Source organism: Rhinichthys klamathensis, unplaced genomic scaffold (assembly GCF_029890125.1).
Source record: "Rhinichthys klamathensis goyatoka isolate OS25496 unplaced genomic scaffold, OSU_Roscu_1.1 h1tg000232l_1, whole genome shotgun sequence".
Classification (NCBI taxonomy): Eukaryota; Metazoa; Chordata; class Actinopteri; order Cypriniformes; family Leuciscidae; genus Rhinichthys; species Rhinichthys klamathensis.
Genome location: NW_026606756.1, coordinates 2,348,635 through 2,367,196, shown reverse-complemented (window position 1 = coordinate 2,367,196; position 18,562 = coordinate 2,348,635). Strand labels below are relative to the sequence as shown.

The 18,562-nt window shown below is 38.3% G+C and overlaps 1 protein-coding gene across 1 annotated transcript; it reads left to right on the top strand.

The window, feature by feature from the left end:
• Positions 1-651: 651 nt before the first annotated feature.
• Positions 652-12,689, top strand: lpcat2 (lysophosphatidylcholine acyltransferase 2). The gene is made up of 14 exons (XM_056265376.1): positions 652-865; positions 1,927-2,069; positions 2,760-2,977; positions 4,606-4,718; positions 5,125-5,185; positions 7,537-7,595; positions 7,979-8,013; positions 8,435-8,489; positions 8,681-8,763; positions 8,894-9,019; positions 9,472-9,625; positions 9,857-9,955; positions 10,287-10,428; positions 11,669-12,689. The coding sequence occupies exons 1-14, from the start codon at positions 755-757 to the stop codon at positions 11,854-11,856; spliced, it is 1,587 nt and encodes a 528-aa protein (XP_056121351.1). The 5' UTR covers positions 652-754; the 3' UTR covers positions 11,857-12,689.
• The last annotated feature ends 5,873 nt before the right edge of the window (positions 12,690-18,562 follow it).

Sequence of the window (18,562 nt, the reverse complement as noted above, 5' to 3'; positions counted from 1 at the left end):
AGAAAAATATAGAATGCCGTTTTCGTTTTGTTTTCACCGGATTGTAGGTAAATGTACTTCAGTTAAACGTAATTTTGGTTCTTAAATAGGCCTAGCCTGTTACTGTTGTGCTGAGTGAAGAACCACTTCAAACGATTCAGTGTATGTCCGAACTGTTCACAACACAGAACAACAAGAATCGACTCAAATGACTGATTCCTTCTCGAGTCGAACAATCTCTGATTCTGATTCCAGACCGCCGGAAGAAATACTGCTGGACACACGAATTCGCTGAAATATGGTCAGAGAAAATGTTTCTCAGCTCGGTACACTCCCTCGCAATGATTTATCAGGAAGATTTTATTAGGACGTGTGTCATGTCCGGTAAAAAGAGTCGCCACTTGTTCAAACGGTTTTCCTGTAGAGAAAAACAGCGAGGGCACCTTTAGCCCTAGTGGCTACAAGTCTGAATAGGATTATGTCCATAAGAGGTGGGGATTGTCTCTAAACCAACCAACTATGACCATTTAGGACATTATGCATATTTTGGGTCAGCTGCTCGAACAGAAACTCTGCTCTGACTCCAAACTCGTCTGAAATGCACAAACTTGCCGTTAGTTATGATTTATCTCATCTGATTGTGAAACACATCCGCTGTCCGCTAGGGCTCGAGTGTCAAGGTGGCGCGCGCTTGTGAAAATGAGGAAGGAGCGCGTCGTACGTTCAGAGGTTTGACACATGAAGACTCTGTTGTTGTGATGACTGATGAGTGAAGATGTCTACGCAGAGAGTGTTCGCGCTGCCCAGACAGCATTCCCTGCTGCTGCCCGCCGTCATCAACCCATTCGTGCACGACCTTAAGTTAACTAAAGCCGATAAAATCAAAGTGAGTCTACAATCTCAATTTATGACTTGTCTGTCAATATTCTTCTTCACTGAGGTCATTAAGCTCTTCATTCTTTTAATGTGTCAACAACTTATTTGATTTGCTTGTTTCCCTCTAAGCTACGTATTGGATGAGCTCTCTTATTTTAAGTCTTGCAATAACTTGGGGAACAGGGCTGGCAAATGCTGTCAACAATTTGTGTGAAAATTGAGAAAACGTTTATTACTAAATAAATGAAAATAGTTAATTTTCCTGTGCTGTAGAAAGGGTCTAAATTATGTTACATTTTGTTACAGTTTTTGTAACGACGGAAAATCATGCTGTAACAAGAGCACAGCATCTGGTATTGAAGAGAGAGTATTTACACTTATGAATTTATTACAGTCATTAAAATGTGTTTATAAAAAAATGTTTTTACTACAATGCATTTGAATATCAATACAATAGATCGATAGATCTATTGAATAGATTATGTGAAAAAATATGGTATTGTATGGTTTGGTAATTGTTGAATACAACCAAGAAGGTCAAGACATTTGACACTGATGTTTTTAAAAGTAGCTTGTTTACTTGCTATGTCAGTTGTCCCCTTGACCTGAAGACCCTTTGTTGTCCAACACAATATTCAAAGCGCCCCACCCCACCCCTTTTATGATACTAGATTTTTGGTATTTCTGCTGTAACTATGACAAATATGCTTTTTTCAATGTATGTTTAGAAACAGAAATTAGCAGTATTTTAAATGAATTAACAGTAGTACTGTATAACTCTAATAGCTATTTGAGGAGGGTGGGGGAGTATAATTTCAGTTTACGTCTTGATTTTGTGTTTTATTTAGCATTGTAAGTTATTTTAGAGTTTGTTTCATACATTAATTCCTTTCCCCCTCAAACCGATCACATCACAGTATTAAAAGGTCCCCATAGAAGCATCTGTGAGGTTGAATCGCTGCTCCCATGTTAGCAGATGCCTTGAATAGAAACATAGAAAGTCATTTGTGTAGATTTCTTTGACATTTATTGTGTGATTGTGTCTATTTTTCCTCTTATGTCTGTGTGTAGTGTTTTCTTCTAGGAATCATCCTTGTGCCGCTCCGTGCCATTTTCTTGCTTCTTGTTCTAATGGTCATGTGGCCAGTTTCTGTCATGATAACATTCAGACAGTCTCTGTCTGGAGCGGTGGAGCCCATGACTGGCTGGAGAAGGTACATACTACTCCTTCCTTGTACACCCACGTTACACACAGATACTCCACCTCCTACATTTCAACACAAGATTAAAATAGACCTTTTTTTATGTTACAGCTTGTTTAAACCATTTTAAAACACTTCTGGCTTGCTAACTAAACCTGACAGCACAGCACCTTTAACATTAATCTTACAGATAATACTACCTCTTACAATTTACTGATTTGTTAGGGCTTGTGTGCATGGGAGTCCATTTCTGTGTGTGTTTGCTTCCCCTGCATCAATAATAGAAGTGTGAGTTGGTAATGTAAAATTTGTGGTTTGCATATCAGCTGTTGCAAATATGTTGTTCATTTTAGATGCCTTCCATTCTGTTTAATTCATGCTTCTCTGTCAAACAGACCACGTGGTTTCTTGAGAAATTGCTCATTTTGCTGTATCTCGTTTCTACTTGGACTGACCACACTGATCAGATTAATTAAGTCTTAGCGTAGGAGGCAGCACGGCTGTTGGAGGGATGTGGTTATTCTCTTGAATGATGCAACAACCTGCTGATATGACACCTGATGAGCACACCGTGTCAAAGCCGTTAAAGCAAGCTTTTTGTACTTATGTGTGTGTGGATGTGTCAGTATTTTTGAATAATCAAAGTCATTACCCACTATGATTCCTGATGTTTGGTGTGCTTGTATATATGTTTGTGGGCAGGTTCTTGCACAAAAAAGTGATGACCTTTCTAGGCCAGATGTATTTCTTCGGGATGGGTTTCAGGGTGGTGGTGAAGGGGAAGAAGGTCAGCAGTGCAGAGGCCCCCATTCTAGCTGTGGCCCCTCACTCTTCTTTCTTTGATGCCATCGCCTGTATTGAAGCTGGTCTGCCTTCTTCTGTATCCCGCTCCGAGTCCCTGGAAGCACCAATCTTTGGCAGTAAGCAGTGTGGTTATTTACATCAATATTGGTCTATACAAAAAGGAACACAAAAAGCAAATGCAATGCCAAAAAAAATTGATAATGTTTTCGCTTTTGAATATATTCACATTGTTGATCAGTTTCAGTGTTGCCAGATTGTGCGGGTTACTGCACAGTTGGAGGGTTGTCAACTCTCACTCATTTGGCGTGCGACACACGCCATAAGGCTCTGTCTCATTCTCTCACGACTCACGCTGCCCAAGTAAATCTCACGCCAAATTAAAAAAAGTCAATATGCTGTGCAGACCATTTGACGTATGACATCAAGAATCGCCAGAACGATTGGAAAGCTGTGCCAATCACATTTTCCCCACACCGTGAATGGTGAAACGGCATTGTGAAACATAGTATTTGAGCACACAAAGCAGATTCACACGTCTAAGATAACTATTATTAATTTGAGTTGTTAATTTTAACCTTTAATAATAATACTAGCTAACAGGGCTCCCTGTATGTTTACAGCATTAGTTGAGAGATTTTTTTCCTTGAGAACAATTAACATGTACAGTAGTTACTGTACATGATATTTGTCCAAATGAATCAATATCGTTATAGTATCTCAAGCTTATGAATTGACATTGTTAAATTTGTGTCAAGCACTAATAAAAACAGTAGCCTACCCTTCTCACTCCAAGGTAAACTCAAAAGTGAGCAAACCTTTGAGAATTGGATTGTACTGGTAAAAAATGTTTTGGTCGGGAGACAAAATTTGAGCTGGTTTGGGGTCAATGTGTCAGATTTCATCAAAAATATCTTCATTTGTGTTCCGAAAATGAACGAAGGTCTTACGGGTTTGGAACGACATGAGGGTGAGAAATTAATGACAGAAATGTTCTTTTTGGGTGAACTAAGTCTTTAACAGTGTCTATCTGTTTGGGTAAAACATTTTTGTCATCTGCTAATTTTCTTTTACTGTATTTGCCATGTTTTGGTCCGTTTCCCTGTTGTATTTTTCTCCTGGCAGGAGAATTAATTAATTTTTATAATTTAATTTTGTCATCATTCTTTCATTTTAAGGAGGTAAATGGTACTTACCGTATACACCTTTGTTGTCATGACAATAGTTTTTGAGAGCTTTTGGGCTGGAAATCGTCGACCTGATCTGGCAACACTGATCAGTTTTGGTATTACTCCAAAATTGTGAAATACTGCAAATACCCCAGTCAGCACAAAGAAACAAATCAGAAAAGCAGACGTAAATGTGTCATTGAGTGGCCACCACTGCTACGTATCCTACTTAATGTGGAATTTCTCAGCCAAAGAAAAAAAAACTTGTTGTTAAATTTCCGTTATTGATGTCGGTGGTGATGGCGCAGTGGATAAGACACATGCCTTTGGTGTGAGAGACCCGGGTTTGAATCCACTGAGAGACACCATTGTGTCCCTGAGCAAGACACTTAACCCCTAGTTGCTCCAGAGGCGTGCGACCTCTGACATATATAGCAATTGTAAGTCGCTTTGGATAAAAGCGTCAGCTAAATAGATAAATGTAAAAAATGTAAATGTAAAATGTCAGTTTTGCATGTGTTATTATTATTGCTATTATTATTACTTTAAAAATTGTTTTATTATTGTATGTTCCCCAGGGTTTTTGCGCTGTGTGCAGCCAGTGCTTGTTTCACGCAAAGATCCAGACTCTCGTAGAAACACTATACTTGAGATTGAGCGGAGAGCAAAGTCAGGGGGACACTGGCCACAGGTGAGTGCCTCCACTATTTTAGTTTAGTTTAGTTTATTTTATTTTATCATATGTGACTTTAAAATGGTCAAAAATAAAACAAAGGTTAAAACCGTTTAAACTTGAATTTCACAAAGTGAAGCCAAATGATGTGTGTTCCAGCTTTTGAAAGCAGGAAATTACTCTTAGACCCATACTTCCTCAGCTTGAATACAGGATGTCCTGTTCCTAAACAATGTCCAGTTTCAACATTGTGGATGTTTAATTAGTTTTACCAATTTTATTATTGAGAAGTCCTCTTTTTATCTAACAAACTGTGTATTTGAAACTGTATGTTAGTTAATATCTTAGTATTTGCATCCAAATTGAGCCACCATAATAGCTACAGTACCACTGAAAATAATACGGGTGTTATTTTCTTTTTTAGGTGCTCGTTTTTCCTGAAGGAACATGTACAAACAGATCATGTCTCATTACCTTCAAACAAGGTTAGCAGATTGTGTTTATTTTTGTTTGTTTGTAATATAGAAATGTTAATCATGATATTGGACAACATAATAACGTAGATTAAATATTAAGATCCAGTTAAGATGTTACAGATACAGTATACTGTAGCAAATGTCCATAACTCAGTAGATAATGAAAGTTGTGTATGAACTGCACCATATGAAAATCTTGTTGTCTGTTATCAGATAACTAACTTCCCTAATGCAAATGTATACAAGTGAAGGGGAAGATAAACTTTCACGGAATTCAGGGTTTCCAATGCCGACGGTTTGTTTTGGTGTACTAAAGAAACTAGAATGGGGTCTGCTGAGGCCAGCAAAACCAGCAGCACATTAAAGAGAGTGAGAGTTGTGTTTATGAGTAGGTATTATCCACACACCACTAAGACTTTATCCCTTTGAGTGACATTTATTTAAATATATTTCAAAAACGAAATCTTTTTGTAGTAGGCTTAATTAATTTAGCCGACAAGAGGCATATTTATTGTTGTATTATGTAAGACCTATAGATTTTTTTCTACATTCAGGTCATATCATTTGTGTAGTGTTTGCTTCATTGATAATCATCGATTGTCCAATTGAGAACCAGTCAAATAGCTGTAACCTGATATGTAGGGTATGGTGTGATCAATGGAGTGCCAGACAGGGATTTAACTTCATTCTGAAATATACAGTATATACAGTATCTCACGAAACTGAGTACACCCCTCACATTTCAGCAAACATTTTAGTATATCTTCTCAAGGGACAATACTATAGAAATGAAACTTGGATAGATTTTAGAGTAGTCATTGTGCTGCTTGTATAGCAGTTTATATTTATTGTCCTCTGAAAATAACTCAACATACAGCCATTAAATAATACAGCCATGGAGTTCACCAGAGCTGCACAGGTTGTTGCTGGGATCCTCTTCCACTCCTCCATAATGACATCACGGAGCTGATGGTTGTTAGACACATGGCGCTTCTCCACCTTCCGCTTGAAGACGCCCCACAGGTGCTCAATAGGGTTCAGGTCTGGAGACATACTTGGCCACTCCATCACCTTCACCTTCAGCTTCCTCAGCAAGGCATTTGTCATCTTGGCGGTGTGTTTGGGGTCGTTATCATGCCTTTCGGCCCAGTTTCTGAAGGGAGCGCGATTCATGTTCTTCTTCAGAATGTCGCAGTACATGTTGGAAATTGGAATCCATATTTTCCTCAATGAAGTGCAGCTCCCCAGTACCAGCAGCACTCATGCAGCCCCAGACCATGATGCTACCACCACCATGCTTGACTGTAGGCAAGACACAATTTTCTTGGTACTCCTTACCAGGGCTTCGCCACACATGCTGGACAACATCTGAGCCACACAAGTTTATCTTAGTGTCATCAGCCCACAGGACATGGTTCCAGTAAATCATGCTCTTGGACAGGTTGCTTTCAGCAAACTGTTTGCGGTCTTTCTTGTGAGCCAGCTTCAGAAGAGGCTTCCTTCTGGGATGACGGCCATGCAAACCGACTTGTTGCAGTGTGCGGCGTATGGTCTGAGCACTGACAAGCTGACCTTCTGCTTCTGCAACCTCTAAAGCAATGCTGGCAGCACTCATGCGTCTGTTTTTTGAAGCCAGCTTCTGCACCTGACGCACAGCACGAGGACTCAACTTCTTTGATTGACCCTTGCGAGGCCTGTTACGAGTGGAACCCGTCTTGGAAAACCTCTGTATGACCCTGGCCAGTACTGTAACTCACTTTCAGTGTGTTACCAATCTTCTTATTGCCTAGCTCAACTTTGTGGTGAGCAACAATTCTAATTCTCAAATCCTTAGAGAGTCATTTGCCATGAGGTGCCATGTTGAACATCCAGTGGTCAGTATGAGAGAATTGTACTCAAAGCACAAATTTTAACTACTCTAATACAAGATACAACAATTTGTATGGTCCTGTCAAGCAGACAAAAACATGAACATGATGAATAGGACATGTGGCTTTGCATGGTTAAACGACCTACAGCTATCACTCAGGGTGTACTCACTTTTGTTGCCAGCTATTTTGACAATAATGGCTGTATGTTGAGTTATTTTCAGAGGACAGTAAATAAATACTGCTATACAAGCAGCACATTGACTACTCTAAAATATATCCAAGTTTCATTTCTATAGTATTGTCCCTTGAGAAGATATACTAAAATGTTTGCTAAAATGTGAGGGGTGTACTCACTTTTGTGAGATACTGTATGTCTCCATAAGCAAAACAGGTGGTGGTGCTGAGCAGTTTTTTAGGAGGTATGAATGTAGCTAAAAGAACAGAAGATGAATGAAAAGTGCTTATTTGCTACTCTTTTTACCTCCATAGGTGCCTTTGTCCCAGGGGTCCCAGTACAGCCTGTTCTTATCAGATATCCAAATAAGTTGGTCAGTATAAATTCAATAGAAGTCTTGTATTATTTCATGATGCCTTGGTTTCTGGTGATAAACTTATCTGACAAACACAATGGAGTATCACAAAAAATATAAATAGAATATTATGTAAAATACAAATCCATAAATAACCATAATAGCCAAGTAGAGAGGACTGGAGTAAATCAACCATAAAATAGCATGCATTTGAATTAGGCCACCTGGCTAAATTACACACAGCATTTAAAGGCCTGTCAGTTAAAAGGCCACCGTTAAAAGTCTTGTCAGTCGAGCTCGAGCTGTGAATAACTCAGGGTTCAAGCCTTTTAAATATATATATATATATATATATATATTAAAATAGAAGAATTTTTACTAAACTTTTTTTGCTCTTACAGGACACAGTCACATGGACATGGCAGGGTCCAAAATCGTAAGTAATATTAAACATAAACAAAAAGCATTTACACAACTGACAAAATGCTTCTGCAATTAGGTCTTTTCCAATCACCGTTACAACAAAAAAACTCATCAGAATTCAAATTCAAATGCCAGAATAATGTATATAATGCTACAAGAAACACTGGTAAGCCAAAAAGGTTGTTTCATTGGTTTATTGGCTTTTAAGATAAGAAAAATGGAGCTAAATTTTATAATCAAATAAAGGATGAGAGCCTGCTGTCTGAGTAAATTGTCATCTTCATCCTCTCTGCATATCTGCATGTGCAGTCTTGTAGATCACTTTCTTAGATAAGCTTGGTCTTCAGACCCTTTTACACAGTCATGCATATATAGAGAGCAATGCTTCCTGAAATGCTGCTGGTTTGGAACCTCACCACCAGTTCCTGTTTTAGGGCCAGACTACTGCTGCTCACACTCTGTCAGCTCTATACTACAGTGGAAGTTGAGGTTTGTAAGAATGATTTGCTTAATTCATGTTAATATTCACTGCTTTTTGCACGTTTGATGTATACACACGTCAAAAGAGCATCAAGAAGCTGTGATGTTAAAACAAATGACCAACTTAATCTCACATATTGCTAATCTTCAGGAATCAGCAAATGATTTGTACGATTCTATTTATTGTGTCTGTGTTTTAGTTTCTGCCCCCTCAAGTACCCACTGAGATGGAGAAAAAGTGTCCTATCAAGTTTGCTCAGTCAGTGAGATCTGTCATGGCTGTGTAAGCATGTCATGTTTTTTTTATTCTTCCATGTCTTTATAAGATTCTATATGGTGGACATTTACAATGTGTGCACAGTACAATATTTCAGTCTTAAGAATTGTATCACAATTCCGGACTCTGTTACTAGATCTCTGGGCCTGCCGGTCACAGATCACACTTATGAAGATTGCCGTCTGATGATTGCAGCTGGAGAACTGACCCTGCCTATGGAGGCGGGTCTCGTGGAGTTTACCAAGATCAGCAGGAAATTGAAGTATGACTGTTATTAAAAAAAATAGTTAAAAAAATGCATAACCTTGTGTATCACCATAATATTGTGATACTCATAGCCCACATAATTACACCAAATAAAAAAATAATTATAGTAGTTTAAAGTCACCATTTTTTTTAATGGAATATTGCAGTATTTATTTTAAATTATTCAGATATCAAATATCCTTTATCATAATAACTTCCCCTCCCTCTTGCTACGACATGTCTTTTCTTCTTTGATGACGTGTTTACTGCTGCGAGAGCGGGATAACCTGTCACTCAAATGAGATCACAGCCATAGCAAACCACAACGATCCATCCATCCAATCAAGTCGCTTTCAAGCCGTTTCACTTGGATATACAGTACATCAAAATAGGGAAGAAAAGACTATCGTAACTTTTGTTTCATGTTAACTTCAAGCTCGAAATCTCTGTTTTTCTGTTTAAATTCAGATTAAAATGGGACAATGTGAAGAAGGAATTGGAGAGTTTTGCCAACATAGCCTGTTCTTGCAAAGGTGGGAGAATCACAGTTGAGGAGTTTGCCAGTTTCCTCAAACTACCCCTCAGCCCAGCTCTACAGGAGCTTTTCGCTCTGTTTGACAGGGTGAGTGTGTTCACAACTAACCACGTGGAATAAGATATGGATAGGAGTCCCACTAAGATACAGAAAACAAGTTGAATGTATGAAATACTCTCAGATATCTGCTTTAAAAATCTGCTTTACTTTCAGCCCACAACCAATATCAATCTCTGGGACTGGATGAATCAAATAGCATTTCTATTTTATTCGCAGTGTGGCTTATTTAAAGCATATGTTTTCTGTGTGTCTTTGAAGGATGGGGATGGCACCATTGATTTCAGAGAGTATGTCATTGGTGTCACAGTTCTGTGCCGACCAGCTAATAATGAGGAAGTCATTCAGACTGCTTTTAAGGTAATGATATTACAGATTGCAGTGATGATATTATGAGAAGACAAATGCAATCCATAAATTGTCAAACTACTGAAGTTTTAATCTGGTAAAGAAGTGTTAAAGAAGATGTTGTGATGTGGTTATGAAGATAAACCATACAAGTACTGATATGTCAGTGGTTGTTAGCACCTTGTGGTGGCTTTCAAAAATCACTACTGTTGAAAAGTATTTTTGTCATGTAGTTAGAGCATATGGATGGATTACTCTCGTGTGCTTTGTTGTCAAAATTGGTTTATGTATATGTTTAAAATGAGGTAGATTGTCTAGTTGTGTCTGTGAACTCTTTTTGCAGCTGTTTGACATTGATGAGGACAACTGTATCACACAAGATGAGTTTAGCTGTTTGATACGTTCTGCTCTTGGAGTGTGTGATCTTGACGTCAACAGCCTCTTCACAGAAATTGATGCAGATGGATCAGGACACATAACTTATGGTCTGTATGCCAACTGTATAGCAACTACTACAGTGAGATAAGACTGTCAGGCATATTAGAAATTATATTATTTATTTTTATTTTATTTTTCAAACATGAATTGTATGTTATTTAGCTAACAAAACAACACACCATTTATAATTGCACTCTTAACCAAGGGTTCTGTGGGCTGTCAAGCTATTTATATTTTTGGTTATATATTCTGTGAGAAAACATGTATTTTCATAATCATATTCTGTAGACACTCAAATCACAGGAACTGTGACAGTGGTTGTGTAGTTTGGCGAATTAGATTAGGAGATTAGATTGGTTTTGATTTCCTGAAAGTTGTAAAACCCTATGCTTATAAGTCTGAACTGAACTTCACACGCAGATATAACACTGGCAACATTAACTTTGGGTGCCAGTTTAGGGTGTGTTAAGCTGAATGCTCAATTCTGAATTGCATTGCATTAACATCATCTTTATTACACTTTTTGAATTTATTGAGGCATAATTCTTCCAAATAACATTTAAATATCTGATCAATGAGTACTTCATAATTCAAGTAATATTTTCCCATGAAGCTGCTTTTAATTATACTATACCAATCCAAGGTTTATCACCGTCCAGTGATCTTTTCTTTAACTTATCTAAAGTGAAACTTGACTTTGTTGTATTTGTTCCATGCATTCAGCAAGCAAGAACTAGCAAATTACTGAATGCTGTGATATTGCAATAAATGTTTAATAGTCCAACAAAAGTTCCCACTTTGATTTAAGGTAATTAAAGAGCAATCGCCCAGAGGCCCAGGCTTTTTTCTGCACTTGAATGCATCACAGTCAGCAGCACATGATTCCATGCTGTGTATGTGAACGCCTTGAAAAATATCTGTGTGTGCAGTCATGAACACTTTCAAGTGCAGGCTTGTGGTTATTTGTGTAATCTATCAGTCACGGTTGAATGTTTTTATCCTATGTTTAATGACATTTGAAAGGTGGAGTCATTTTTGTAATACTTGCAGGAAATTGATTTCAGGCCATCAGTTGCATATTTTGGATAGTAACCTACTTGAGTGTCCAAAATAAAATTAATAAGGCTTTAAGGCTTGTTTTTACACAGCGCCTGATGTAAATGTGCTATTTACCATGGCATATTTACATAATTTCAGTAATGCCCGTCAGTTACCTCGCTTGATTAGTTTGGTTTCCGTTTGAGTAACACATTTGTAGTTACTTTCCCATCTCGTTTTCTCTCTCAGATGAGTTTCGTTCCTTCGCTCTCACACACCCAGAGTATGCCAAACTCTTCACCACCTACATCGAGCTACAGCGTTACCAGGGTCTCCAGGGGGAGGACCCAGACTGTGACGCCACTTTGCCTTACTTCTGTACGGCTTCTCATGACGACCAACAAGAAGACAGTACCTCTGACAAGAAAGATGATTGACTCAGTTGAAGAATATGAACCATGCAGCCATGAGGTTTTTACTCTGCCATACCATTTGAGCACTTGCCTTTAGCTCGGGTGGAGTGCTTTTATACACAACCAAATGCCCTATCAGCAAATTTGGTTTTCTGTTTACACCACCAAGTATTTCAAACTATTCAATAATTTATTTAAAGGCTTTCAGAACAATGTTTACAAAATGTATAAGCTTGCTAAAACACTTATTCTGTTACAGCTGATTGAAAAAGTTGATTTTATTATTCTACACCCCTCAGCTTCTAGGCATGAAGCTTGTACTCCCACCTCAGTTTTTCAGTCTTTTTATTTTATGAAGTCTAAAATATTATTTGCTTAAATCTAATTGAGGAATAAATTCATGGAGATCATGTACTTATACACAGGTCTCCCTTTATGGAAAATTTCTATTTTTTTTTTAGAATGAATATATTACAGAAGAGTTTCTTATACAAATACAAACTTTCTTTTGTTTTGTTTTTTGTGCCCAGGGACTTTGGCACAGAAAGTGAGTTTTAATCAAAGGTTTTGCTTTGCATCTTGTTTTTATTTGCATTCCCATTGAGGGGAAATGTTGCTGAGTTAGCGTTTTGTCCCTGCTGCTTGTTCAGACTAATACTCTGCTGCATCCACTGAAAATAGGCCAATTTGTGAGCAAACAGGCAACACAACACGCCCACAGTAGCTCGCACCAGAGGGCATGGTTCCAAATTATCCCACTGCAGTGGTATTTATTTAGCAATGCAGGTTGTAATTATGATTTTGTTAACACAGCAAAGTCAGCTTTTTTGCCATTAAAAAAATCCTTTGAATTTTAACTAGCATTTGTTGTCCCTTTTATGTTTGAGTGCATGAACACTTGTTTGAAGAGTTGTACACTCTTGTGAATTAGAAGGAGATATGGAAGAAAAACCTGCTGATTAACAAATACTTTTTTATACTGAAAATATCCACTAGGTGACAGCAACTCCCAGTATATAAGCAGATCGTCCGCATAAACCGTTCCTAAAGAAATCAATCCAAATCTTCAGTGAACAACACTGTTAATGTGCATCCATAATAGTGGATATACAGTAGTCCTGCTTTTATGCCAATGAGAGTGTGGATACGAGTTTCTGGGATGCATGTGTGCAAAATATTAAATTATAAATCCCCTTTGTCACTTCTCTATGGTCACAAGAGATTATAAAATATAATTTTACATTGAGGTCAAAAATCATGTTTCACTTTCTGTGCTCTTAGTTTACCCTGTTCCTAATAGCGGCATACACCCTTGCAGTCTTAGTTCACAGTTGTTTGTTTGTTTGACTTTATTGTCTGTTCAGATTTACTGGACAGAAATTCATCTTTAACACTGACATAAAAAATCACTGGTTTGGTGACGTAATGCCACATTGACTGTTAGGTAGAAGTCCGATGTGGAGTCAGAATCCGTGCAGGCTCAGCGAAAGTGTGTATTGGCTGTATGCTGAACATCACATGAAGAAACAGGAAAACAGGTTTCATCACATCTACTCGTTGGAGAAAGTGTTAACAGCTGTATGAACTGACAGCAATATATATGGACAAGTAATCAGCTAAACAAGCAAGTTATTTTAATTGGTGACATTTTAATCAATTTTAATATCTGAATTTTAATGAGAATTTGAAAAAACTTTTAGATTTCAATCTGCATATGTGATGGATATCGGGTAATATTCATCCTTAGAAGCTCCTCTAAAGACACATTGAGTAAAACAGCTCTATATCAAAGTCCTTTTAGGCAAGTCATGCCACTTGGCCGCCATCTTGGCAACGCCTCCGGGCAGCTATTTCGGACTAACAAGACCAGGCTCCTATCTAAATGAATGTAAATGAAAATAAAAACTGCATGTTGTATAGAAACAGCAGTAAAATATGATAAAAATCGCTGAAAAAGTTTGATGACTTTGCCCCAAAATAAGGTTTAAAACGCCTTTTTCCCCACAGGTTATACTTTTACTACTCATGCGGAAGGTTTCACGACACCAATTTCATTTACGTCTCTATCCGGAATGCCGGTGTTGTGCTCTACAGCACATACTTAGAATGTAAGGTAACATATTTGTGGTCGATATAAAATGCTTTAACCTTGGTAGTCCGGTGCCTTCGCGTTGTTATCACCCTCTTCCATGTGGATTCCATCTGATCTTGCACACAACACAACTCACTGTCGCCAAATCGTCTCCGCTGTCGCAAACCTCAACTGTGCGCATGCATCAGTGGAACCAGACGATAGGCTTAAATGTTTCCCAAATTGACTGTTAAGAGGATTGGCTTTCCAGCGGGAGGGGCGGGACATGTGCATACAACTGCCATCTTTGGCGTTATGGGTTTTCCCTATATAGTTGTATTGAGGAAGTGGCATATCTCTATATAAATTGTCTCTGTCTATATTAACAAAGCACATACAAAAGACCTGGACCAGAAATGATGCAACCACTTTATTGCGCATAACCCATATTTAGGGAGCATAGTGGCCATAAAGCAGAGCTACTAAACTCAGTTCCTAGAAGGCCACTGACAGTCCTGCAGAGAGAACTACAGGTATGTGTGTTGGAGCCGGGTTGGAACTAAACTCTGCAGGACTGTGGCCCCCCTGGAGCACCCTTGCCATAAAGGGTCTATTTGCCATTTCAAATGTTCATCAAAATGACAAGTCAGACACCCTGGCTGCACCAAAAGCTTCGGCTGCTGACTTGTTGCCTCTCTGCCCTATTGGGCAATGACTTCACAGGCGGTGTTTGAGCATGAAGGTACCACCTGAAACTAATTTCAGACAGGCTTCTGAGGCAGCAAATGATCTACAACAAAACAGAGCTTTGCTGATATCTAAGTGACCGCCACAACTTTTAGGCACCTTTTTTTTTTTTTAGCTCAACTGTCATGGAGTTCAATGCACTGGAAAGTGGGATATCATAGGCAGTGAAGAATACATCTATTCTGCCTTCAAATATTGATCAGATGAATGTATCTCAGTGGACAATGTGACACGATCATAGAATTTGGACATCCAACTCCTAACTGCCTGTGGATGCAGCATTTTTCAGCTATTGGACACAGCCATTTACATTTATACATTTAGCAGACGCATTCATCGAAAGTGACTTTAGTTGGCGGGAAGGATCATACACATGTAGGGACCTAATGGACTTCATGGGCACATGTATGTGATGGCCATTGCAAGTCTGTCAGACCGTCATTTCGAACAGGGCCTGATGGAGTACTGGTTCGTCCTAATGCAAAAACACAGCAAATCAAACATAACATATGCAATGCCTCTCGTCAGCATAGGATAAAATATATGTCCTTTTTTAATATTATGAAGAGGATTGTTAAAGGATAAAGTTCAGCATTAAGTGGTTTCTATACTTTACCTCTGTTGTGCTGAGCTGCAGTATATCAAAACCAAGTCAGTAAACGCACTCAGCAAGTGACTTACAGAGTGCTTTTGTCAATATAATATCATCAGAGGGAAGATCAGGGACAATGATGTCTTATGAGAAGCTAATGTTCTCTCTCTTTCTCTCTCTTGTCTGATACAGCAGGATGAAGGATGGAATTGCACTCACTTCATTAAAGTCCTGCTGTTCGGCACACTGTGATAACCAGCTGTGATTTCCACTGTCAATTTGTTTTAACCTTTTCAAACATGAGGGGGCATTTCATTTTAATCACAATTGATGAGATTGCATGGAATCAATTAAGTCACAATTTTGTTACTGTTTCTTTTTCTCACTCTCTCTTTCATGCTCTCCCTCTCTCCTTTGCTTTGCCCACAATATTGCAGCATTCATTTTTATTTCAGCCTGAGGTGAGTTTTGCCTAGCCAAATTGTGGACAATCAACCCAAGTAATCGGGTTTTATTTGCACTACACCAAACAAGAGTTAGCTGTTAGGGCTTTGGCTGGAACAGATGAGGGGGCTGATCAGGGGCTCGCCTGAAAAGGTCAGTGCCGACAGGCAACACTGCTCATTGACGGGTTTCAAAAATAGCTGCAAATCACAAGCCCTTCATTCCCAATGCATGTGTAGACAATGTATACAGCAAATAATTTTCCCTTAGAAGGCATACTTCAATTTCTCTTTTCTTCTCTCTCCCCTAGACCCTAACTTCAATTTTCCTTTTCAGAATATGGCTTTAAATCATTGTGTTTTATCGTTTTAATTTCTCTCTCTCTCTCTCTCTCTCTCTCTCTCTCTCTCTCTCTCTCTCTCTCTCTCTCTCTCTCTCTCTCTCTCTCTCTCTCTCTCTCTCTCTCTCTCTCTCTCTCTCTCTCTCTCTCTCTCTCTCTCTCTCTCTCTCTCTCTTTCTCAAAGCAGGAGGGCCTGACCTTGGCAAGGCACATCTTAAAGTTCCTCTTAGTGAGTGCACATAGAAACCATGCATTATCCTTGTGCAAACCGCTGGATGAATTCATGCTAATGTTCTCAACTCTCAGTCAGGGCAAGCAAAGCACAACATTCAATTTCATGCATATCATCACCACACCTGCTCTTGCTCTTGTTTTTGTTTTTTGGATGTGTTGTTCAGAAAACGATGATGTAATGTAGTGCCCGTAGATGCCTTGTGACTGGTTGACATTGAGTCATTAATTTGTTAATACGTTTAAAAAAGAAGTAGGCCTATCTTATGTTCACCAAGGCTGCATTCATCACACATAGAGTAAAAACAGTAATATTGTGATTTTATGGTATATTGTCATAGTGTATTATTGATAGTTTTTTTATGCTGATTGAAAACAGTTGTGCTGCTTAATATTTTTGTGGAAACTGCTATTTCTTTTCCACAACTCTTTGATAAACAGAAGAACAGCAAAAATATTTTAGACTGCACTATGTGTCAACTTTATTGCTGATATGCTGCAAATTTAATTTCAATTCAGTTTTGATGATGAGGAAATTAGAAGGATGTTCTTTACTTGTACAACTAATGACAGTTGTGACGTATAGATCAATTAATATTGATGTTTAGTTAAATCGAAAGCTACATGCTGCTGGGTTTTGTAGGCTTTGTGTTCACTGTTCATTCTGCCCGAAACTCTTACTGAAAAAATTATTACGAGTCATGCTGAAAAGTTGTGTCCAAACAACTGTCAACAAGTCTGGAAGCTGATAAACTTGTGTAATTATAGACTTGTAATGAGAAGGAATGTACAGTACATCAACATTGGGATCAACATTGATCTCCTGCTGATATACACAGAAGAGTGATGTTGAGTCAGGGTCGATTTAGCCAACATTAGGTGATGGAGTGATGGTTTCCTGGTGATGTAGGAATTCTTTGTCTAACTCTAAGGCTGCATTAATGGCATGCATAACACTCTAATGTATGGGATTTAAAAATAAGGACTTAATGTATCTGTTTAACACACTGTAACAAACCTTAATTTTAATCTGGTTAAATGATTGGTAAGGATTAGAATGACTCCTTTTAAATCATATTATGTATTTCCTTATCAAAATCAAAATTACTAAAACCTTCTAGACATGATCAATGTTTCTATATTTCCAATTGATAAACTATTCTCTCTCAGTTAATGTGAATGTTAATATGCGTTTAATGGTTTATATATGCTTTGCAAAACACTGCAGATTAAGTCTATTGATGCAAGATTATATCCAAAGTACATGGAAATAAAATCATTAGATAACAAAAAGGGAAAAACTGATCCTATCTCATCAGTCTTGACCTGAATGACACACATGACTCCATATTTGTGATATTGGTCTGTCACAGACCCGGAAACCGCATATTTAGGGGAATTAAAGAATACTAATGTCTTGACATCGAGGTCCTTATCTGGTGCAATACGTGAGATTTTGCTGTGAGCCCTGGCAATGTCTACTGGAAACAATTGGTTTGGGTTTTATCTAAATACATTGAACCCAGAACTGCAAGCTTTTCTATACAAAATCCATTCTAGAAATTTAGTGGGTCTAAATATTAGATAACAGTGAATGTAATTCGTGTCCTGAAGTTTTAGTCTATGTGAGACTGACAGGTCAAAGGTCAAGGATTGGTTTATAATATGATTGACTTGTTATACGATGCCCTGAGATTATGGTAGTGGCTCATATATCTGATAATACCAGTGCTTACTCCTGTCAAATGGAGACTAATTGCAATATTGATGCATGTTATGCAAATATCCATCATGCTTCAGGGAAAGGTTGCTTTGCTCTAAAGGTGACCTTCTTTAGCATCACCCTTTCCCACATGTATGGCAACATCCTGAAAAAGAAATGAGAGGTTCCAGCTCCTTTGGAAGACGAATGTGTGTTAAGGAAAAAATAAGTTAGCCTCTAAAACCCTGTTTCTTACTTTTATTATCTAATCTGAAACAGAATATGTACAAAACTGCAGAAAAACAGGCCTCTAAAGGTCTCATAAAAGAAACGCTGGAGAGCTTTAAGGGGACATTCATTGACTTTAATGGGATGAACTGATTGCCCATATCTAATAGAAATCGTCGCCTTTGGCTAAAGCGGGTGTGGAATTAGATTACATGTGGAACACAATGCTTTTACTGCTTCTTAGAAAACAACTAACCCAGATAGCAAAATTGTTGTGGCCCAGATCCGGCCCACAGTTGACACTTTCATCTGGCCCACATACCGCGTGGAATGATGGCACTTGGGCGGTCCGCTCCTGTTTGCCAGATTTGGGCC

Excerpts from the sequence above, each read along its gene's own strand:
- lpcat2 (XM_056265376.1), top strand. The coding sequence starts at position 755 with ATGTCTACGCAGAGAGTGTTCGCGCTGCCCAGACAGCATTCCCTGCTG. Across the intron at positions 8,490-8,680 it reads ATACTACAGTGGAAGTTGAG|TTTCTGCCCCCTCAAGTACC; the intron begins GTTTGTAAGAAT and ends TCTGTGTTTTAG. Across the intron at positions 8,764-8,893 it reads GTGAGATCTGTCATGGCTGT|ATCTCTGGGCCTGCCGGTCA; the intron begins GTAAGCATGTCA and ends CTCTGTTACTAG.